We start from the raw sequence: 25,872 nt of genomic DNA on the forward strand, positions 1-25,872 counted from the left end.
TTTAGGAAATGTATTTTTGATTTTTATATGAAACATTCTATGTGTCAAAAAGAAAATTAAACGTTTAAATTAAATTATTAACAAGAAACTAATACAACCTTTCTCTTTAACTTGAAGCAGCAGCGGAGGGAGGAGGAACCGCCGGCGGGAAGAGCGGGGGGAGGAGCTGGAAGAGCGGAAGGAGGGGCAGGCAGAGCGGAAGGAGGGGCCGAGCGCGGCGGGCTGAGAGGAAGTGGGTCAGACTCGGAGCGACGCGGCTCTGGAGCGGACATGTAAGATGGCAGAGCTACAGATGCTGCTGGAGGACGAGATCCCGGCCGGGAAGAGGGCGCTGGTGGAGAGCTACCAGAACCTGACGAAGGTCGCCGACTACTGCGAGAACAACTATGTCCAGGTCAGTCCCTGAACGCAGCACGGCGTCTTGCTTTTGTCGCCAAGACACAAAATCTGGGAAGAAACTCAACTGGGATTCGAACCCGCGACCGAAAGCGGCCGCAACTCTGCCTGGTTGTAGACGAGACACATTTGAAAAAGTGTCCTCTTCGACCTTTGACCCCCGGACCCGCTGTTTACACGCAGGGTGTGTCTACTTTTGTCAAAGTGCTGCTTAGAAGTTGGGTTTTACGCAGTGTCTTTGAACGCACCTCAGCTGTTTCTCGCTGGTTTTGTTCAGATTTTCTCGTTAAAAAATTCAATCAAAAATATCATTGTTTCCGTTTTTAAATGTATTTCTGCGATTTTACTAATGAATTGGGAGATTTCTATATGTTGGTTCAACGTGTCTTGCTCAAGGATGTTTGACGAATAAATGGTTTGACATCACTTCTCTTAGTCAATATAAAATAAATTAAAGTTAAGTATCTGTCGAGAAAAACGTGTAAATAAAGGTAAATGATCTTGTTTTTTATTCATTTAAACATTATTTTATGTCTATTCAATTATAGGTTTAGATGAACGCCAATAAACTGCATTTAAAAACTGAAATATAAACAAATGTTTAAACATTTATTTGTAGTTTAATATACAATATAATTCCTATGTTTCTCAACAATCTTTTATATTCACTACACCTGAAACATCTACTTCACCTTGTGTCTATCTATTTTATATACACAGAATTACTGTATATCTTACTATATATACCGGTGCAAAAAAGTAAATATTGTAGTATATTTACCTGTAAACCAGTGTTTTCAATGTTTAAATTGTGAATTAATTTTAAATGGTTTTGTTCTAGAAATGAAGTAAGAATCCATGATAAAGAAGATCAGATATAAATACAAAATGAAAAAATAAATGCATGAAAATGTATTTTTTTTACTTCAGTGTACACTTTCAAAGAAAAGTATTGTAGTATTGTGCGTTCTCTTGTATTTCTCTGTTTCAGATTAATGATCCTTTATTTTGGAAACTTTATTCGTTCGTCATCTCTTTACACTTCCTGTACAGTTGAAGTTAGTAATAGATAAATAGTTTTCGTTAATGGGAAAGTAGTTGAAGTAGTAGTAGATCCTTCTTTAGCATATATATTGGTTATACTTTTTTCTTCTTTTGTATTGACTTATTCACATGAAGACTGGCTTGTCCAGTTCCCCCATCAAGTTCCCAATATCCTTTTAGATTTAGTTTTATCTCCGTTTTTAGGACAAATTGTCTGAAACATAAGCTTAAAATTAACATTTCTGTTTTGTTTTGTCTTGTTAACGTTGTTAACGTCAGGTTTGTGTCCAAATATCGACAAACTTTCAGACTCTCTTGACAGTAGATCCAGTTCTTTAGGATCCTTCAAGTGTATCAGATCCACTTCTGTGATGAAGCGACAACAGTCATAAAGATGTTGTTTTACGTTCAGCGCCGTCACTAAAGTTCTGGTCCTGCCTGGGAGTCGGCTCCGTGAGAAAGGGCGTCGAGGGCGGTTCCCCCTCCAGCTGTGGTCACACCGGACTCCCCTGTAATTTCTGTGTCATCCTCACCAGAACCGGCAACCGCTCCGGGTCGGACTCGTGCCAGCGCTCGCCCACGCCAGCGCCGCCGGGCCTTCAAACCGCCCGATTTCTGGGATGGTGTCTTTTTTGTCAGAAGTCTGGCAGGACTGGTATCCCAGGCTCTCCTGTTCAAATGTGACGCTTTGATGTGGTTCTGGATCAGAGCCGGCGCTGAGTCACATGTGACGCGTCTGTCAGTCACGGACTCAAGATGACGCGTCACGTTTGTCCAGTAAAGTCCATGTCATTGGTTTATTTTTCTCCATCGTTGTGTTGCGATTAAACCTCCGAGTTGAAGAATGAAGATCTCTGACGACTGAGAACAAGAGGATACACTGGACTCAGTACAGAAAATATTTTAGAAAATTGTGTCAAAATGTTATGTAGTACTGATTTAAAGTTAGTTTCATCCTTTGTACTGATCTTGTGTTGTTTGATTACGTTATATAGTATATTGTTGCCCCTGTATCATGATATACATAGTATCACATATAGTGATAGTGTAGTAACAAGTATAAATGGTTGTATTGTCCAGTACTTGACTCTGGTGTTGTGATACTGTATTAACAAGTATATATGTGTAGTATTGTCCAGTACTTGACCCTGGTGTTGTGATAATGTAGTAACAAGTATACAGTATATGTGTAGTATTGTCCAGTACTTGACTCTGGTGTTGTGATAATGTAGTAACAAGTATATATGTGTAGTATTGTCCAGTACTTGACCCTGGTGTTGTGATAGTGTAGTAACAAGTATATATGTGTAGTATTGTCCAGTACTTGACTCTGGTGTTGTGATAGTGTACTAACAAGTATATATGTGTAGTATTGTCCAGTACTTGACTCTGGTGTTGTAGTATTTACAGACCACATGACTCTTGACAAAGTCGTAACTACTTTCATTTCATTTCAAACCAAAATATGTCCAAACATCAGCTTTAAAAGCTGCTGGACTCACTGTATCCTCTCGTCCTCAGTCATCATTCTTCCTTTAGCTGCAGAGGACTTAACGACTGCTGCCATCTAGAGGCCAGAGGTTTAATTGCGACACAAAAATGAAGGAACGCTATGAACATTGACATGTTAATGTCAGCTGTAAGTGTCATACTTGTGTGAAGCTCAGTTCGCTGGAGGTTCCTCCGACACAAACACACACTGAAGGATTCAAACACACAACATGTCCCAGCATGCAGCAGTTCTTCTCCAGTCCCACATTCTCTCTGTCGTGAATGTGAAGTTTGTCAGGAAGAAGATGAAAGCAGCTGAACTGAAACTCTGTTCACTCGTGCGTGTGTGTGTGCGCGTGTGTGTGTGTCTGTGTGTGTATTAAGTCTTTTTGTTTGTGTGTGTGTGTGTTCAGTCTTTTTCTGTGTGTGTGTTTTCAGTCTTTTTGTGTGTGTGTCTGTATGGCCGTCTGTGTGTGTGTTTAGTCTTTTTCTCTGTGTGTCTGTGTGTGTGTTCAGTCTTTTTCTGTGTGTGTGAGAGTGTGTGTGTGTCTCTGAGTCTGACTCTATGACATCAGGGTTACTGTTGTGTATCTCTGTGTCTTTGTGTTTCCTGTCGGCTGCTGACACCAGCGTTGCTGAAAATGACTTCCTTAATATCCTGATAAATACTTCTTCGTGGAAAACGCCTAAATTTCCATCAGGTTTAACTTTTTAGTGTTTTCAGACCATTAGTCGCACTTTTTTTCAGTACTTTTCTCACATTAACATCATCGTGCAGCAAATATGGTAAACTTGGTTCAGTGATTCATCTGTTGTTTTCTATAATGTAGTATTTGAAGTGGGTCTACAACGACAGATTTTTTGTCTGATGACTACTGGAAGGGATTTATCTTTATAGGGTGTTTATGTGGAGACACCGTCTCTACGGTTACACGTGTAGAAAAACATACATGACGTACAACATATCCGTACGTCTCACTGTCATCAATGATGTCATTAGGCTGTTATTTAAACGGTTGTATATGAAGTACTAGCTTCTGTGTGCAGAATATGCATAATGGTTCGGCTGCACAATATATCGTAAAATTATCAATATATTGGCACGTGCGATATACATCGAAAACATGATAATTTATAATGTTTTATTGTATAAATCAAGTATTTCTTAAATGTTCACTTCGACCAATCGGTGTCACGTTCTGTAAAGTTGTCAATTTGTACTTCTATGTCTCGTTGTTGTTTACGTCTCCGTCCGTCTGTGAACTGTGCAGCTTGTTGGGCTCGGTTGCTATGGCGACGCATCTTGGCTCAGTATATCCAGTGAAGTAATACTAACTTATGATCTAGTCAAACACTAGTGATCCAGTGAAGTAATACTAACTTATGATCTAGTCAAACACTAGTGATCCAGTGAAGTAATACTAACTTATGATCTAGTCAAATACTAGTGATCCAGTGAAGTAATACTAACTTATGATCTAGTCAAACACTAGTGATCCAGTGAAGTAATACTAACTTATGATCTAGTCAAACACTAGTGATCCAGTGAAGTAATACTAACTTATGATCTAGTCAAACACTAGTGATCCAGTGAAGTAATACTAACTTATGATCTAGTCAAACACTAGTGATCCAGTGAAGTAATACTAACTTCTGATCTAGTCAAACACTAGTGATCCAGTGAAGTAATACTAACTTATGATCTAGTCAAACACTAGTGATCCAGTGAAGTAACACTAACTTCTGATCTAGTCAAACACTAGTGATCCAGTGAAGTAATACTAACTTATGATCTAGTCAAACACTAGTGATCCAGTCACTCGTCTCTTTCAACCTCCTTTGTTAAAGCAACATATTGTAAGAACTTTTCATCTCGTCTCAGTTGTTTTCTTATAAGATTGTAAACCTGTCCGTCTTCACCGTATGCTAACGAGCTAAGTTGTTAGCGTCATTTATAAAGTGTTATGTGTGCGTGTACAAGGATTTATTATTGATTTAGTGATGTGCCGGCGGCTCCTCTCTGATGTCACTCAGTTTCATGGGAAACCGATGCAAGTCCCGCGAGACTGAGCGTTAGAAGAGATATTTTAATACCATCATGTTGACACTGAAGCGCGGAAATAAACGAAAGGGAAATATCGCATTATTTTCGATATCGCACTTCAAGACACCAATATTGAATCTTGCACTTATTTCCAATATCATGCAGCCCTAGTTATATATGAAGTACTAGCTTCTGTGTGCGTCACGTGTCTAAAAGAGAGAAGAAAAACCCGTTTTTGTTGTTATTAAATGAAACCTTTAAGTTATTTTACATATCATGAACTTATGTATGTAAAGAAATGAACCTTGTTTAGTTTCTCCAGACGTTCAACTGGTCAAGACATTGAAGAAAACAAGTTGCTATAAACATTTATGACTTAAAGTGAGATGGTTATCATATTTTACTTAAAGTACGATGATCCTTCTCTGAACTCCAACAACTGTTGATCAAAAAGACGTCATTAAACGGTATTTACACAGTTTTAAAATGTGTTTCTTCGTCACAGAATCTTTTCCTTCAAAGTTTTCCGGTGAAAAATATGTCGCAGGTGACTTTCCTTCACTAAAGCGGATTAGAAAGTCACCCCAGGAAGGTCGTTGAAGGGTTAATGAGTATTCACGAGTTTCTCCTCCTCGCTGTCGCTGTCGTACCAAATGTATTCCAACATCTCCTCAGGTCTGCAGGACCTTCTGGCCTCTCGCTCCGACTCCATCTGCCTCACGACGAGGTGACATTCAAACTTCAGACTCACTTCTGTGAGAAGAAACTCTAGTCGTCTTCAAGTGACTTTTACTCACACGATCAATCGGCTCTTTATTGAGAGAAATGCATTGTGGGAATTTAAAGATTTAAGTTGGTTGTGATAGTTTAATAACAAGTATACATGTGTAGTATTGTCCAGTACTTGACTCTGGTGTTGTGATAGTGTAGTAACAAGTATATATGTGTAGTATTGTCCAGTACTTTACTCTAGTGTTGTGATAGTGTATTAACAAGTATATATGTGTAGTTTTGTCCAGTGCTTGACTCTGGTGTTGTGATAGTGTAGTAACAAGTATAGATGTGTAGTATTGTCCAGTACTTGACCCTGGTGTTGTGATAGTGTAGTAACAAGTACTGTATATATGTGTAGTATTGTCCAGTACTTGACTCTGGTGTAGTGATAGTGTAGTAACAAGTATATATGTGTAGTATTGTCCAGTACTTGACTCTGGTGTTGTGATAGTGTAGTAACAAGTACTGTATATATGTGTAGTATTGTCCAGTACTTGACTCTGGTGTTGTGATAGTGTAGTAACAAGTATAGATGTGTAGTATTGTCCAGTACTTGACTCTGGTGTAGTGATAGTGTAGTAACAAGTATATATGTGTAGTATTGTCCAGTACTTGACTCTGGTGTTGTGATAGTGTAGTAACAAGTATAGATGTGTAGTATTGTCCAGTACTTGACTCTGGTGTTGTGATCGTGTAGTAACAAGTATATATGTGTAGTATTGTCCAGTACTTGACTCTGGTGTTGTGATAGTGTAGTAACAAGGATATATGTGTAGTATTGTGCAGTACTTGACTCTGGTGTTGTGATAGTGTAGTAACAAGTATATATGTGTAGTATTGTCCAGTACTTGACTCTGGTGTTGTGATAGTGTAGTAACAAGTATAGATGTGTAGTATTGTCCAGTACTTGACTCTGGTGTTGTGATAGTGTAGTAACAAGTATATATGTGTAGTATTGTCCAGTACTTGACTCTGGTGTTGTGATAGTGTAGTAACAAGTATAGATGTGTAGTATTGTCCAGTACTTGACTCTGGTGTTGTGATAGTGTAGTAACAAGTATATATGTGTAGTATTGTCCAGTACTTGACTCTGGTGTTGTGATAGTGTAGTAACAAGTATATATGTGTAGTATTGTCCAGTACTTGACTCTGGTGTTGTGATAGTGTAGTAACAAGTATAGATGTGTAGTATTGTCCAGTACTTGACTCTGGTGTTGTGATCGTGTAGTAACAAGTATATATGTGTAGTATTGTCCAGTACTTGACTCTGGTGTTGTGATAGTGTAGTAACAAGGATATATGTGTAGTATTGTGCAGTACTTGACTCTGGTGTTGTGATAGTGTAGTAACAAGTATATATGTGTAGTATTGTCCAGTACTTGACTCTGGTGTTGTGATAGTGTAGTAACAAGTATAGATGTGTAGTATTGTCCAGTACTTGACTCTGGTGTTGTGATAGTGTAGTAACAAGTATATATGTGTAGTATTGTCCAGTACTTGACTCTGGTGTTGTGATAGTGTAGTAACAAGTATAGATGTGTAGTATTGTCCAGTACTTGACTCTGGTGTTGTGATAGTGTAGTAACAAGTATATATGTGTAGTATTGTCCAGTACTTGACTCTGGTGTTGTGATAGTGTAGTAACAAGGATATATGTGTAGTATTGTGCAGTACTTGACTCTGGTGTTGTGATAGTGTAGTAACAAGTATATATGTGTAGTATTGTCCAGTACTTGACTCTGGTGTTGTGCTGGTGTAGTAACAAGGATATATGTGTAGTATTGTCCAGTACTTGACTCTGGTGTTGTGCTGGTGTAGTAACAAGGATATATGTGTAGTATTGTCCAGTACTTGACTCTGGTGTTGTGCTGGTGTAGTAACAAGGATATATGTGTAGTATTGTCCAGTACTTGACTCTGGTGTTGTGATAGTGTAGTAACAAGTATATATATGTGTAGTATTGTCCAGTACTTGACTCTGGTGTTGTAGTATTTACAGACCACATGACTCTTGATGAAGTCGTAACTGCTTTCATTTGTTTTCAAACCAAAATATGTCCAAACATCAGCTTTAAAAGCTGCTGGACTCACTGTATCCTCTCATTCTCAGTCATCGGCAGGATTTTATTCTTCTTTCAGCTTTAGGACTTAATGTCTGCTGCCATGTAGAGGAAATTTAATTGTAACACGATAATAAACAAATGCGTTACAGTGCTGTTGAATATTGAAACGGTATCATGGGGGAAAAAAGCAATACTTAAGTGTATTAATAATTCTTACAGCCCTAGTAATGGGTAGCTGGGTATTTTTTATTTCGGTTCTGTGCTCACAGAATAAAATATTTAATAAGATGATATACTAAATAAACATTACAAAAACAGAACCAAGCACCAATTTAGAGCGAATATAGTTTTTTTTAATTATTATTATTATCTTACTCGGATGTCGTTTAATTTTCTTCTCATTTCAAGTGTGATTACATTACAAACGATACAATTAACATCAAATGAGGGAATTTAATGTTTTTCCTAGTATGTTGGGTAGTAAATGTTTTCTTGTTTTTATACTTTATTTAAAGTATTTCCCAAAGTTAAGTATCAACATAGTTGTTACTATCACGGGTCAAAGATGAGCCACAAAGTAACGGAACGTGAATGAATACAGAGAGACGTTCATGTTTGTAGCGCGACCTCTAAACGTGCCACTAGTTAGGATGAGTAACGGGTTATTGACCACGTGTTTAACCATCAATATTGTTTGACCAGTTGATTCTCTGGAGCGTAAACAAAGACATGGTGAAGATCAAGATTCCAAGAATAAAAGGGTAAAATCACAATCATACCTTCTGGTACATTTTAGAAAATAATAATTTAATAAATTCTGAGTCCATGTCAATGATTCTCTTGTGATTTTGTTTGGCGTCACACAAGGTGACTCATGGGTGTTTTTCTTAAAAACGAGTCATTGATGAATCACTTCAGTGAACACATTGAAACATTTAACTGTGTTAAATATATCCTGAGTGAGTCGAGCAGTGCAGTCCCGGGGGTTACAACGAACGGAAAGAAAATAACATTTATATCATTTAATTTCTACTCATTATCACTGTCTTAAAGGTGTTTTATTTGGAAATAAGATTATTTTTGAAGTAACATTCGTCTGTGACACGTCTTAACTTAACTCCCTGCTGAAGTTTTTGTCATGTTTTTATTCCCGTTTTTGTCATGCGATGGTGACGACATCTTTCTTCCAAAAATGGCTGATGAAAGAGAGGTCATGGGTCACTGGAGGTTGTTTCATAGAAGAGTCAAAATGGGGAAACTAGACTCTGGTGTTGTGATAGTGTAGTAACAAGTATATGTGTAGTATTGTCCAGTACTAGACTCTGGTGTTGTGATAGTGTAGTAACAAGTATATATGTGTAGTATTGTCCAGTACTTGACTCTGGTGTTGTGATAGTGTAGTAACAAGTATATATGTGTAGTATTGTCCAGTACTTGACTCTGGTGTAGTGATAGTGTAGTAACAAGTATACAGTATATGTGTATTATTGTCCAGTACTTGACTCTGGTGTTGTGATAGTGTAGTAACGAGTATATGTGTAGTATTGTCCAGTACTAGACTCTGGTGTTGTGATAGTGTAGTAACAAGTATATATGTGTAGTATTGTCCAGTACTTGACTCTGGTGTTGTGATAGTGTAGTAACAAGTATATGTGTAGTATTGTCCAGTACTAGACTCTGGTGTTGTGATAGTGTAGTAACAAGTATATATGTGTAGTATTGTCCAGTACTTGACTCTGGTGTTGTGATAGTGTAGTAACAAGTATATATGTGTAGTATTGTCCAGTACTTGACTCTGGTGTAGTGATAGTGTAGTAACACGTATATATGTGTAGTATTGTCCAGTACTTGACTCTGGTGTTGTGATAGTGTAGTAACAAGTATACAGTATATGTGTATTATTGTCCAGTACTTGACTCTGGTGTTGTGATAGTGTAGTAACGAGTATATGTGTAGTATTGTCCAGTACTAGACTCTGGTGTTGTGATAGTGTAGTAACAAGTATATATGTGTAGTATTGTCCAGTACTTGACTCTGGTGTTGTGATAGTGTAGTAACAAGTATACAGTATATGTGTATTATTGTCCAGTACTTGACTCTGGTGTTGTGATAGTGTAGTAACAAGTATATATGTGTATTATTGTCCAGTACTTGACTCTGGTGTTGTGATAGTGTAGTAACCGGTATATATGTGTATTATTGTCCAGTACTTGACTCTGGTGTTGTGATAGTGTAGTAACAAGTATATATGTGTAGTATTGTCCAGTACTTGACTCTGGTGTTGTGATAGTGTAGTAACAAGTATATATGTGTAGTATTGTCCAGTACTTGACTCTGGTGTTGTGATAGTGTAGTAACAAGTATATATGTGTGTTATTGTCCAGTACTTGACTCTGGTGTTGTGATAGTGTAGTAACAAGTATATATGTGTAGTATTGTCCAGTACTTGACTCTGGTGTTGTGATAGTGTAGTAACAAGTATATATGTGTGTTATTGTCCAGTACTTGACTCTGGTGTTGTAGTATTTACAGACTAGACTGTCAAGTCTTCACGGCGGCTCTCGAGTGATCAGTGTCGTCTGGAGCTCAACATCCAGGAAACTCTAGTCCAGTCTCAGGTCATCAGTGGTCAATACATCAAGGGTTGAAGCTCCTTCCTGAGCTACTGAACCTTGAATCCTCACTTGGATCATCAGCCTGAGAGAAGGTTCCTCTGAGATGATGCCGCCAGGATTTACCGTATTCTCCGGACTATAAGTGTCTCCGGAGTACAAGTCGCTCCAGACATAAAATGCATAATAAAGAAGTAAAAACATATATAAGTCGCACTGGAGTATAAGTCGCATTTTTGGGGGAAATTGATTTGATAAAACCCAAGAACAGACATGTGATCTTGAAAGACAAGTTAAAATAAAACTAGAGGCAACAACAGAATAATGTTACGTTACATGAAGTGAGAACCTGGTATGTTAACATAACATATGAAGAGTTATTCAGAGAACTATAGCATCAATAACTAACTAGTTTACCAAACCATCCGTGTAACTCCAAATAACTCTTCATCCTCGTGTCACTTTTAAACAACTAACTAACTCCGGAGGTAGAAGATGCTTCCTCTTCTACGTGGAAATGATCAACACAGGCCTAGAGCGCCCTCTTGTGGTTTAGTGTGACAATAACATGTGAAATGATATAATAATGTGTTCATAATTTCACACATAAGTCGCTCCAGAGTATAATCTCACCCCCGGACAAACTATGAAGAAAAACTGACACTTATAGTCCAGTAAATACGGTAGATTGTTTGCTTTGGATCGATTCTTCTCCTCGGAGGATGTTTCACGACGCAGAGCTCGAGGTGGAATTCAAGACATTCCAAAATATTTTCCCTCGTTACGCTCCCACCACACTTCCCCTGCGGACATGTTGGAAAACACACACACACACGCACACGCACACGCACACGCACACACACACACACATGTATACACGCACAAACACACGCACACACACACGCACACACACACACACACACACACACATATACACGCACAAACACACGCACACACACACACATATACACACACACACGCACACATACACGCACACATACACGCACACATACACGCACACATACACACACACATACACGCACACATACACACACACACACACACACACACACACGTACACATACACGCACACGCACACATACACGCACATATACACGCACAAACACGCGCACACACACACACACACAGCTCGTCAGCTGTGTTGGTTTAACATCAGATGTTCATACATGCCTGTGCTGTCGGTGAAGCTCCAGCACATGGAGCCTGTTCTCCCTGTTTGAAGGTATAGTTTGATGTTTTGAAGGAACTTGACATCAGTCGTCCAATGAAATGGTTCTAGAAGGACATATCTGACCAGAACTCGCTGCTTCAGGATCACATACTTTTTACGTGTATGGCAAAAATAAACATGAGAACCAGTTGACAGAGTAGATACTATATCTTACTTACTTCTGTATATATCAGTTTAAATGAGGGTAAATAGTAAGTCTGTGTATTGACAAGAGTGTTGATACGATACATGTCATGACACAGAATCTACGATACCATATATAGTGATAGTGTAGTAATAAGTATATATGTGTAGTATTGTCCAGTACTTGTCTCTGGTGTTGTGATGGTGTAGTAACAAGTATATATGTGTAGTATTGTCCAGTACTTGACTCTGGTGTTGTGATAGTGTAGTAACAAGTATATATGTGTAGTATTGTCCAGTACTTGACTCTGGTGTTGTGATAGTGTAGTAACAAGTATATATGTGTAGTATTGTCCAGTACTTGACTCTGATGTTGTGATAGTGTAGTAACAAGTATATATGTGTAGTATTGTCCAGTACTTGACTCTGGTGTTGTGATAGTGTAGTAACAAGTATACAGTATATGTGTATTATTGTTCAGTACTTGACTCTGGTGTTGTGATAGTGTAGTAACAAGTATATATGTGTAGTATTGTCCAGTACTAGACTCTGATGTTGTGATAGTGCAGTAACAAGTATATATGTGTAGTATTGTCCAGTACTTGACTCTGATGTTGTGATAGTGTAGTAACAAGTATATATGTGTAGTATTGTCCAGTACTTGACTCTGATGTTGTGATAGTGCAGTAACAAGTATATATGTGTAGTATTGTCCAGTACTTGACTCTGGTGTTGTGATAGTGTCGTAACAAGTATATATGTGTAGTATTGTCCAGTACTTGACTCTGGTGTTGTGATAGTGTAGTATTGTAGTGTATATACATTTTCTTCCACGCTAAGCTCAGGAACTCTCATATTTCCAGCAGTAATGACAGAGCAGACGATCCAGGAAGAGACGACGAGCTTCAGCAGGTTCTTAAAGAGGGATGAAGTGAATAAGTCACAGCAGGAGGGCGTCAGAATCCTTAAGCCGCTGAAGAAAGTTTTAGAAAAGTAACCCTTGGATGTTTTTCTGAGCAGAATGATCTACTGCTGTGGCGACAGGAAGGGAGTGGCAGATACAAGAAGTGATTCGTATCCTGGGAAGTTCCTTCTCACCAGCCTGTCAGTGAAAACAAGGCGTGTTTGCTTCCACTAATCTGCTCAAAGTTTCACAAGTTCTCGAATCACAGAAGGAGTTTCCGGTGGAGCTCAGACGGAAACATCCTCCCAGTCGCTGCCCTGCTAGACCCCCCATCCCCCGGGCTGAGGAGGAAAGTGCCTGATCTGCCACAGGGACACCCCACTGTACAGATTGACCTCAATCCAGAACCGGGTTTTAAAGTCTAGAGCAAACGCTGCCGTCACTAACAAAGCACCGACGGTGAAGATGTGTCTGCATCAGGACTCGCCCTGAGAAGTGGATACACAAGGATTTCTGTACATTCAGCTCAGCACCGCACAAGCGGGGGAGGAAACAGAGCACAGAACCGGAATGAAAAATACCCAGCTACCCATTCCTAGGGCTGAAAGAAATATTAATACACTTAAATATTGCTTTTTTCCCCCATGATACCGTTTCAATATTCAACAGCACTGTAACGCATTTGTTCATTATCGTTTTACAACTAAATGTCCTCTACATGGCAGCAGACATTAAGTCCTAAAGCTGAAAGAAGAATAAAATCCTGCCGATGACTGAGGACGAGAGGATACTGTGGAGTTCTGCAGCTTTTAAAGCTGATGTTTGGACATATTTTGGTTTGAAAACTACACTATCACAACACCAGAGTCAAGTACTGGACAATACTACACATACTGTATATACTTGTTACTACACTATCACAACACCAGAGTCAAGTACTGGACAATACTACACATATACTGTATACTTGTTACTACACTAACACAACACCAGAGTCAAGTACTGGACAATACTACACATATATACTTGTTACTACACTATCACAACACCAGAGTCAAGTACTGGACAATACTACACATATATAATTGTTACTACACTAACACAACACCAGAGTCAAGTACTGGACAATACTACACATATATACTTGTTACTCCACTATCACAACACCAGAGTCAAGTACTGGACAATACTACACATATATAATTGTTACTACACTATCAAAACACCAGAGTCAAGTACTGGACAATACTACACATATACTGTATACTTGTTACTACACTAACACAACACCAGAGTCAAGTACTGGACAATACTACACATATATACTTGTTACTCCACTATCACAACACCAGAGTCAAGTACTGGACAATACTACACATATATAATTGTTACTACACTATCACAACACCAGAGTCAAGTACTGGACAATACTACACATATATACTTGTTACTACACTATCACAACACCAGAGTCAAGTACTGGACAATACTACACATATATACCTGTTACTACACTATCACAACACCAGAGTCAAGTACTGGACAATACTACACTATCACTATACTGTATATCGCTATATATTGTATCGTGATACATATCCTATCAACACATTCTTGCCAGTATTCATCAAATACAAATGAATTCAAGATGGAAACAAAGCATAAGTTACTTGTAAATCATTGTATTCATGAAGGGGTTAAATGTAGGCATTAGCACAGTGTTCGAGGGCAACTGATCGACATTTCTGGTTAGTTTGTGGATTTGTGTCCGTCTGACCTATTGATGTTATTGATGTTGGGACATGAGGGGTTTATGGGGGGTCAGGGAGGGGTCATCCATTGACCTCTTGTCACGACTGCACAACATCACGACCCGACGTTACCCCTGGAGGTTCCTCTGGAGGATTTTCTCTCCGCATGTAACCACAGAATTACGTTGGTGTGATTAAAGTGGGGATGAAAGATTTAACCTCGCGTGACCTCACACTGGATGGAACAACCCAGATAGTTCCCCCCCCCCCGACCCCCCCTTTACACGAACGATTTCAATCCCTCGCCGTCCGTCTGTGAAATGGGTCAAAGCGGCTAGTTTTGGTCAAACTGAACGTCACGGGTTTGGATCTCACTTATTGGTTGTGATTATATCTGTGTTCCAGGAACAAGGACAGATTTTGTTTGGGTTATGAATGGAGCTGCACCTTATCGGAAATATGTGCGATACTGATATCTGTGTGTTGAAGTGCGATATCGATATTAATGCAATGTTTTTTTCGTTCACCTAAAATGTAGCCGAGCACGTGCTCGAGGACTGCAGTGAAGGTCCGGGGCGTAAGGAAAACCATGCGATATTTCCTTTTCGTTTATTTTTGCGCTTTGATGCCGAGGAAGACGCGTCGCCATAGCAACCGAGCCCAACAAGCTGCGCTGCACAGACGGACGGAGACGTAAACAACAACGAGACATAGAAGTACAAATTGACAACTTTACAGAACGTGACACCGATTGGTCAAAGTACACATTTAAGAAATGCTTGGTTTATATACTACATTTTTTTTTTATAAATGACATGTTTTCGATGTATATCACACGTGACAATATCGCAATATCGATATTTTTTCCATATATCGTACAATAAAAAGTAATAAAATATGTTTAGATATCCATTGGTTCATCCAGTTTTATGTAGATATTTTCACTCTAGTTTTATTTGTTCTATTCCATTGCTGTTGTTCAATGTTTTCACAGTTCAAAAAACAGTTAAAAATCTAAAGAAATACATTTTATTAAAATCTATGAATGTGTCATTCCTGCAGGCCTGGACAACAGGACAGTGTTTTATGTTGATTCCATCAAATGTTGTGTTTCACTCGTATATTGTACCCAAAATCACAATTTATCAAGTTATTTTCTCCAGTTCGTTCGGATGTAAGACGCTTGACTTTAATATTGGAAATATTGAGATTTTTTGCGCTGAAATTTAAGCTATTTTGGAAGAAAACTCTACAATCAGTTATTTAATTAAGATTTAAATATACTTTTGATTTTCTGTCGGAAAGAGGTTGTATGTCTGCACTTTGTTTTTGTTTATATACTATAAATTGGATTAATTGTAGACAAATTATTAATGGCTACATTGAATGTTTATCTATTAAATTGCTTCATTAATTACAGACTAACAAGCAAATAAACCAAAAAACGAAACATGACATTTTTATTATGATCAACAAGATTATATTTTCTTTAACTAATCTACTGATTTAAAATCATTACTATTATAAATCATTATAACTAGTCTTACTTACAAACATGTGATTTATTTGAACATCACATAAACTTTACTAATGACCACACCCTACCTTACTTATGGTGTCATCAAATCATCCAACTCCCATGATGCCTTGCTACACACTGATCTACTTAGTGACGGATGATTGGTCGATAAAATACTGTATTCAGATTCTACGTCCATGTTGTTCCGTCTAAAGTCGTTGACGGCTGCGATTGTTGTTGGCTGGGCGGCAAAGCATCATGGGAGCGTATGCAGTGTTACGTTTGCAAGTTCAAATAAATGTTCATTTAAACAAGTGTAAAATTAAAAAGTCATTACTTTGTAAATATTTTTTATGATTTATAATAAAAGACTGTATTGAGTTCAAAACTGAAATTACACTTTTAGTTTTGATTTTAGTTCTTGTAGTTGTTTAATGATGATGAATAAGCAAAATAATGATTTATCTGAACATCACGGTGTGTTTACTTTGAGTGTTTAAATGACTTCAAGAGAAATGTGTTAAACTTTGTCCACACGAGTCGTTCACTCGACTAGTTATAGTTGTTGGTACAGATCGACTTAACTTGTTTTTTGAATGGACCTTTATTTTGAAGCTGATTTAAACTTTTACAAAAGTGTGTTAAGAAAATCCAAACTGTTGAGCAGATTTGTTTATTAACTAACTCAACAGATTATGATCATCAAGTTGAAACGACAGGAAAACATTTTTTATTCATTTATAATCGTCCTCTGGTTTTAAAAAAAAGGGCTGATGCAGATAAAGATATCAACGTATTAAGATAAAGATATCAACGTATTAAGATAAAGATATCAACGTATTAATCTGCTTTATGGGTCAATCCCTTGTTGCTGGTCTGTTGTGTAGGTGTGCGATGAAATTGTATGTAATCAACATGTATTTGTTGCAGGGTTAAAGGTCAGCAATAAGATAGAAGTTATTCAAACGTTGTGTGCAGTGATCTCTGGAATAACATATAATTTACACATTTGAATTAAATCATGGACCAAAGTCTGTTTGCCGGTGTAGCTTCAATATCGTCCCCCCTACAATATATGTCCCCCCTACAATATCGCCCCCCTACAATATATGTCCCCCCTACAATATCGGTCCCCCCTACAATATATGTCCCCCCTACAATATCGGTCCCCCCTACAATATATGTCCCCCCTACAATATCGCCCCCCTACAATATATGTCCCCCCTACAATATCGCCCCCCCTACAATATCGGTCCCCCCTACAATATATGTCCCCCCTACAATATCGCCCCCCCTACAATATCGGTCCCCCCTACAATATATGTCCCCCCTACAATATCGCCCCCCCTACAATATCGGTCCCCCCTACAATATATGTCCCCCCTACAATATCGCCCCCCCTACAATATCGGTCCCCCCTACAATATATGTCCCCCCTACAATATCGCCCCCCCTACAATATCGGTCCCCCCTACAATATATGTCCCCCCTACAATATCGGTCCCCCCTACAATATATATCCCCCCTACAATATCGTTCCCCCCTACAATATCGTTCCCCCCTACAATATCGGTCCCCCCTACAATATCGTTCCCCACTTCCTACATGATGACGCTGCATATGCGAACGTCTCTTAAAAATATTTTTTATGTGTTAAATAAACATCAACAGAACGTTTACATGATATTTTTACCTCATAAAACATTTATAGACAAGAAGACGATCTTCGTCAACATCATCACTTTCTCTCATTTCCTGGTCTGACGATCATGTGACTTTGACACCAACAGGAAGTGTCCGCGCTACATGTGACGAAGCCGCTGATTGGCTGAAGCTGTTTTACTAATAATAACGCACAACTGTACAATGAAACAGTCGAGTTCCGAAATAATTAGCTAATATACATTTAATAATTGATTTAAATCGGGGAAATCATGTAAACGTTCTGTTGACGTTTCTTTAACCCATATAAAATATATAATACATATATCGTAGGGACCGATATCGTAGCTACTCCGGGTGTTTTCCCGCACCGCTGGCAGAGCGCTTCACGTGGTCTGGGGCGTGGATGGACTTTAACTCTGAATCCGCCGCTGAAAATCTCCTCTGGTCGTGGCTTGACCTCTTGACCCCTCTGATGGCGGCGCTCCAGGTCAGCAGCTTTTCACTGCTCGGGGATCGCTCCTGGATTAGTTTCCCCGCCGGCGTCAGCAGTGAGACGGTGACACACTTTCTGGCCATTATCTCTGTCCGGTGCCATCATGAGCTCGCGCATCACTGGCGCCGTTAAGTACTGTGGCTTCAGGCGACTCTTTGGACTCCATGAGCTGCCGGTGCAGGTTTACAGTCCGGGTCACTGCCTCGACACGTTTCATCATCATCGTCATCATCATCGTCCAGACGCATCTACGAGAGACGTCACCGCAGATCTGAAGCTTTGACAAACACTCGAGTGGAAACGCCTCAGAATGAAGCGTCGCTACATTGATGGTGTGGCTGGAGAATACATTTATTTTTATAGAGCTTTTCCAGACCGCGAAGCATTTAAACAAACGAAACAATACTCAATAAAATATAAACTTTATAAGATCAAGTTAACACTGAGAAAGTGTTGAATAAAAATATAACATCTTTATCAGCCACAAGGTAAACATCACTCGTCTTTGTTTTCAAACCAAAATATGTCCAAACATCAGCTTTAAAAGCGGCTGGAGTTTACTGTATCCTCTCGTCCTCAGTCATCGCCGGGGTCTTGTGTTTTTTTTCATTCTTCCTCCGACTGCTTTAAACGGATGTTTATAACAACAGAAAAAATGTAACACTGTGAACATTTATCTTATTATAATTAATTCAAGAAAATACAAAAGTATAAACTAGTAATAAACAATGACAAAAAGAGAGTCATTTGAAAGCTAAAAAGGTAATAAACTCTGAATATCAATACATTCTCATGAAATAATTTGGAGATATTTGTGTGTGTATATATATATATATATTTGTTTTTGATATTTTCTTACACACTTTTAGTTGGGGGTTGATTTTGGGGCGGCAGAATTGTTCCTTTTCAACGACGCGTTATGTAAAATAAATCCGTCAGTTATTCAAAATGAATTTTTTATAATATTTTTTAAAAAACAAACAATTTTAAGTGTTTTTTAATGAGTTTTGCTCCGTATGAGGCGCGTGTTCTAGTGCATTAAACTTGTCCTTTTGTCAATGTGTGGGTTTTAGATCAATGGATCGAACTTTATTGATCACTTTGGGGGGAAATTCCTTTGAAAAACCAGTCGTTTTTCGGCCACTGTTGCTGTTCGTGGACGACACACACTCAGGAAATCCTCTGGTTTGAGTTTCAAACTTGAACGAATCACTTGTGATGTTTGTTTCTTCCGTCACTGCTCTGGCAGATGATTCCACGCTTTACTTCACCCGGAGGTTTGTTATGACAGACGTGTAGCTACACACTTGTGTATCTGCAGACGTGTAACTACACACTTGTGTATCTGCAGACGTGTAACTACACACTTGTGTATCTGCAGACGTGTAACTACACACTTGTGTATCTGCAGACGTGTAACTACACACTTGTGTATCTGCAGACGTGTAACTACACACTTGTGTATCTGCAGACGTGTAACTACACACTTGTGTATCTGCTGCTTATTTAAACATCAGATGTTCACTAGTGACAGGAAGTATGACATCATCACATTCCTGGAGAGTCTCCTCGCTATCTGGAGCACGAGGAGGAGGTCTTGATGGGGGGGGTGAGGTCTTGATGGAGGGGTGAGGTATTGATGGAGGGGTGAGGTATTGATGGGGGGGGGGGGGGGGGGGGTCTAGATGGGGGGGCGAGGTCTTGATGGGGGTCGAGGTCCTGATGGGGGGGGTGGGGGGGGTCCTGATGTTGACCTCCATCCTCCACCATCACGAGCTGCAAGTGTGTGAACGTTGACCTGGACTCTGACCCGTGTCTGGTCCTCTCTGCAGGCCCAGGACAAGAGGAAGGCTCTGGAGGAGACCAAGGCCTACACGACTCAGTCTCTGGCCAGCGTCGCTTATCAGATCAACGCCTTAGCGAACAATGTTCTGCAGCTGCTGGACATACAAGCGTCGCAGCTGCGGCGCATGGAGTCGTCCATCAACCACATCTCCCAGGTCAGAGACGCACACACACACACACTCTCACACACTCTCACTCACACTCTCGCACACACACTCACACACACACACACACTAACACACACTCTCACACACACTCTCACTCACACACACTAACACACACTCTCACTCACACACACTAACACACACTCTCACACACACACACTAACACACACTCTCACTCACACACACACACTAACACACGCTCTCACACACACTAACACACACGGTCTCACACACACTAACACACGCTCTCACACACGCTCTCACACACACTAACACACACGGTCTCACACACACTAACACACACTCTCGCACACACTCTCACTCACACTCTCACTCACACACACTAACACACACTCTCACACACACTCTCACTCACACACACTAACACACACTCTCACTCACACACACTAACACACACTCTCACTCACACACACTAACACACACTCTCACACACACACACTAACACACACTCTCACTCACACACACACACTAACACACGCTCTCACACACACTAACACACACGCTCTCACACACACTAACACACACGGTCTCACACACTAACACACGCTCTCACACACGCTCTCACACACGCTCTCACACACGCTCTCACACACGCTCTCACACACACTAACACACACACACTAACACACATGGTCTCACACACACTAACACACGCTCTCACACAAACTAACACACACGGTCTCACACACACTAACACACGCTCTCACACACACTAACACACACGGTCTCACACACACTAACACACACAGTCTCACACACACTAACACAAACACACTCACACACACACATCCATTTAGAGGAGATGCTCACACACACTCTCACACACACTGACACACACACTAACACACACACTCACACACACACATCCATTTAGAGGAGATGCTCACACACACTGACACACACACTAACACACACACTCTCACACAGAGGAGACGCTCCCACACACTCCGGTTTCTCTCTCTCGCTCTCTCTCTCTCTCGCTCTCTCTCTCTCTCTCCCTCTCCCTCTCCCTCCCCCTCCCTCCCTCCCTCCACAGACTCCATTCTTTCTAAATAACTGTCGATTCTTTCAACTCACTCTTGATTTGACTGTGTTTCTGTTGATGGTCCAGAAGATAAATGAACAAAGAGTCTCTCATGGGTTCGGAGGACGGAGACGTCCATTGATCAGTTAAAACAAAAAGACAAAAATAAATTCACAAGTGGACAAAGCGTCCTTGTCTTTGGTTGTATTCTGTCCATCATCACATCCTAGTGCTGTTAGATACTGTGATGTCTATGACGTCTTTTTCTGACACTGTGTTGACGCTCGTGCTGTTAAGCTTTTAAACATACTTTTAGTCATGCAGTTATTCCTACTGATCCCGGATCATAGTATATATATTTCAATATATTGTATCGTTGACCCTGTACTGCGATCACTGATGTTTGTCTCGTACGGACGGAAGAAGAAATCGATACACGATATATATCCAAATTCTTTTCACCATAAACTATACATATACAACAACAATATATATTTATTTCTTTGGTCTTTCAACTCATACATTTTATCCCAGATCTGACTGAGGACGAGAGGATACAGTCAAGACCAGCGGAAAAAAAACGTTCTGAGGCTCTCACGGTCAATACATGTAACGAGAGAACGATCACAAGATGTCACTAAACGTTGGTGTCCCCCTAAAACAATTTCGTTGTAGCTACAATATCGCCCCCCTACAATAACCCCCCAATATAAGATCGTCTTCTTGTCAATATAAATGTTTTATGTGGTAAAAAGTATCATGTAAACGTTCTGTTGACGTTTATTTAACCCATAAAAAATATTTTAAAGAGACGTTCGTATATGTATCGTGTGACGTCATCACGTAGGAAGTGGGGGTACGATATTGTAGGGGGGACGATATTGTAGGGGGACCGATATTGTAGGGGGGAACGATATTGTAGGAGGGAACGATATTGTAGGGGGGACGTTATTGTCGGGGGGACCGATATTGTAGGAGGGACCGATATTGTAGGGGGGACCGATATTGTAGGGGGGACGTTATTGTAGGGGGGACCGATATTGTAGGAGGGAACGATATTGTAGGAGGGACCGATATTGTAGGAGGGACGATATTGTAGGGGGGACCGATATTGTAGGGGGGACCGATATTGTAGGAGGGACGATATTGTAGGGGGGACCGATATTGTAGGGGGGACCGATATTGTAGGAGGTACGATATTGTAGGGGGGACCGATATTGTAGGAGGGACGATATTGTAGGAGGGACCGATATTGTAGGGGGGACGATATTGTAGGGGGGACCGATATTGTAGGAGGGACGATATTGTAGGGGGGACCGATATTGTAGGGGGGACCGATATTGTAGGGGGGACCGATATTGTAGGAGGTACGATATTGTAGGGGGGACCGATATTGTAGGAGGGACGATATTGTAGGAGGGACGATATTGTAGGGGGGACCGATATTGTAGGGGGGACGATATTGTAGGGGGGGACGATATTGTAGGGGGGAACGATATTGTAGGGGGGACCGATATTGTAGGGGGGACCGATATTGTAGGAGGGACGATATTGTAGGGGGGACGATATTGTAGCTACACCGTCTAAGCCCGTCCTCTGGCAGGGATGTGTTCTCGGGGTAGAGGGTCAGGATCTCTCCTAGACTGTTGGGACCAGGAGGACTTGAGCGCTGATGGGTCAGAGAGTCAGAGAGTGAGATGGAATGTGATCGATGACAACAGCAGTGACCAGGGGCCGACAGGAAAGACAAACAAAAAAAAGGGCATATTTGCGTCAGGTTTTCACTCGATAAAGGTACTAACACAAGGTCAGCATAGCGCCACCAGCTGGAAGAGTTTCCATAGCAACCGTCCTGTCGCGTCTAAGAAAGGCGTGAAATGGAGTTGGACACGGTGTTGTCCGCGGAGGAGGAGGAGGAGGATGAAGTCTTCTCACGTCGTCCTCTTGTGTATTTGTTGCAAATACTTGTCACTGTTCGTTCTCTGCTGTGTGGGAGATTCCAGGCTCAGAACCAGAACCAGAACCAGTCGTCACTCCCTCACAAGAACGAGGACGGATGGAAGAAATGTGACGATGACTCTTTTATCACAGAAAAACAGTTTGACAGTAACTATCAAAATACTGGTGTGTGACAGTTTCACGATACAGTATGTTAAACTGTAGTAACAAGTGTATATATGTGTAGTATTGTCCAGTACTTGACTCTGGTGTTGTGATAGTGTAGTAGCAAGTATATTTATGTGTAGTATTGTCCAGTACTTGACTCTGGTGTTGTGATAGTGTAGTAGCAAGTATATGTATGGGTAGTATTGTCCAGTACTTGACTCTGGTGTTGTGATAGTGTAGTAGCAAGTATATTTATGTGTAGTATTGTCGAGTACTTGACTCTCATGTTGTGATAGTGTAGTAACAAGTATATATGTGTAGTATTGTCCAGTACTTGACTCTGGTGTTGTGATAGTGTAGTAGTAAGTATATTTATGTGTAGTATTGTCGAGTACTTGACTCTCATGTTGTGATAGTGTAGTAGCAAGTATATATGTGTAGTATTGTCCAGTACTTGACTCTGGTGTTGTGATAGTGTAGTAGCAGGTATATTTATGTGTAGTATTGTCGAGTACTTGACTCTCATGTTGTGATAGTGTAGTAACAAGTATATATATGTGTAGTTTTGTGGAGAACTTGACTCTGGTGTTGTGATAGTATAGTAACAAGTATATATGTGTAGTATTGTCCAGTACTTGACTCTGGTGTTGTGATAGTGTAGTAACAAGTATATATGGGTAGTATTGTGGAGTACTTGACTCTTGTATTGTGATCGTGTAGTAACAAGTATATATGTGTAGTATTGTGGAGTACTTGACTCTGGTGGTGTGATAGTGTAGTAACAAGTATAAATGTGTAGTATTGTCCAGTACTTGACTCTGGTGTTGTGATAGTGTAGTAACAAGTATATATGTGTAGTATTATGGAGTACTTGACTCTGGTGTTGTGATAGTGTAGTAACAAGTATATATGTGTAGTATTGTCGAGTACTTGACTCTGGTGTTGTGATAGTGTAGTAACAAGTATATATGTGTAGTGTTGTGATAGTGTAGTAACAAGGATATATGTGTAGTATTGTCGAGTACTTGACTCTGGTGTTGTGATAGTGTAGTAACAAGTATATATATGTGTAGTATTGTCCAGTACTTGACTCTGGTGTTGTGATAGTGTAGTAACAAGTATATATGTGTAGTATTGTCCAGTACTTGACTCTGGTGTTGTAGAATTTACAGACTGCATGACTCTTGACGAAGTAGTGACTATCTGTATCCTCTTGTCCTCAGTCGTCGCCGGGATCTGGTGGGACTTTAGTGTTCTTCTAGCTGCAGAGGACTTGTTGACTAGTGTCGTTTAGCGTCCAGAAGTTTAATTGAAACACAAAATTGAACAAACGCGAATATTATAATATATGTGAATATTTGCATGAATGTAAATAAAATTGAATATTATTTTACACACACTTCATTGAAATATAAACCATAAAAAGAACTTTGATTTAAAAAAAAAAAAAAAAAAAAAAAAAAAAACTACTTTAAATCAATTGAGTTCAGTTGAATATGGTCAAAATAATATCTAAATATCATTAATATTTTAAAGGCCTAATCGTGACACACATCAGAAGATTCTATGGACACACACATGCTGCTCAGATGAACGATGCCGATACATTTAAGAAGTCATCAGAACAGTGGTATCCACCTTGTGCTGCGTGTGAAGAGGATGCGAACAGCGAGAGCTTTGTCCAAACGGGCGGAAGAAAGAACGAGTGGCGTTGAGAATCTGTCACACTCTCCGCCGTGAATTATTCTCCTCGCGACGCACATGAAACTTTCATTGTTGCTGTTAAAATCTGGCAAAACTCTCTCGAAGGCTTTGTCCCAGCAGAGTGCTACTCTGTTGCCATGGCGATTATGTAAACCCCGCATCAGTGACCCGGGACAGACGGAGCCGGCGCTCGCTCTCTTGAGTAAACCTTGGCTCGGACCCGACAGGAGTGACGTATTGTTACAGAAGGATTTATATTCCAGGGATGAGTTTGAACAACAGAAGCCGAGAGAGCCTTGAACGGTCAAACATCTGCTGGACAGTCAGAGGTTCTAAGTGAGGAAGTACAGTATTCAGTTGTACTCAGGGCCTTCAAATACTATCAAACATTTTAAGTTCATAGACAATAGTCACTTGTTTGTATTCACAACATTTATTTACAAACATTTATTCAACTTGCCAACGTCGCTCAAACGACCCTCTCACTGACGGTGTAATGAACGGCTCCTGGAATGCTTTGCCGCCCAGCCAACCAATCACGCGATATTGGCAGTGACGATAGAAACATGGACTCGTTGAATTTAAATCAAGGCTGCATGGTATTGGAAATATGTGCATTCAAAATGTAGCCGCACGCACGAGCTAGTACTAGTGGACGTCCGGTAGTGTATAGAAGGAAAACGATGCGATATTTACGTGCTTCGGTGTCGACATGATGGTATAAAAATATCTCTTATAACGCTCCGTGTCATGAGACTTGCATTGGTTTCCCGCCAAAACTGAGCGACATCAGAGAGGAGCCGCCGGCGCGTCGTGATATCACCAAATCAATAATAAATCCACCTCCTTGTACACACACACACAACACTTTATAAATT

The 25,872-nt window shown here is 40.1% G+C and overlaps 1 protein-coding gene across 8 annotated transcripts in view; it reads left to right on the forward strand.

Moving 5' to 3' along the window:
- Positions 1 to 209: 209 nt before the first annotated feature.
- Positions 210 to 25,872, forward strand: part of abi1a (abl interactor 1a) — a 68,807-nt gene continuing 43,144 nt past the window's right edge. For 4 of the 8 annotated variants that reach the window (XM_087788454.1, XM_087788451.1, XM_087788453.1 and 1 more), the window contains exons 1-2: positions 211 to 394; positions 19,963 to 20,130. In XM_087788454.1, the coding sequence (XP_087644580.1) occupies positions 278 to 394; positions 19,963 to 20,130 (285 nt within the window). In that variant the 5' untranslated portion in view covers positions 211 to 277. Of the gene's footprint in view, positions 395 to 19,962; positions 20,131 to 25,872 lie in introns of all 8 variants that reach the window. The other 4 variants (XM_087788448.1, XM_087788450.1, XM_087788449.1 and 1 more) reach the window with 2 other exon arrangements.

The sequence above is a fragment of the Callionymus lyra genome, chromosome 4 (assembly GCF_982586985.1).
Source record: "Callionymus lyra chromosome 4, fCalLyr1.hap1.1, whole genome shotgun sequence".
NCBI lineage: Eukaryota > Metazoa > Chordata > Actinopteri > Syngnathiformes > Callionymidae > Callionymus > Callionymus lyra.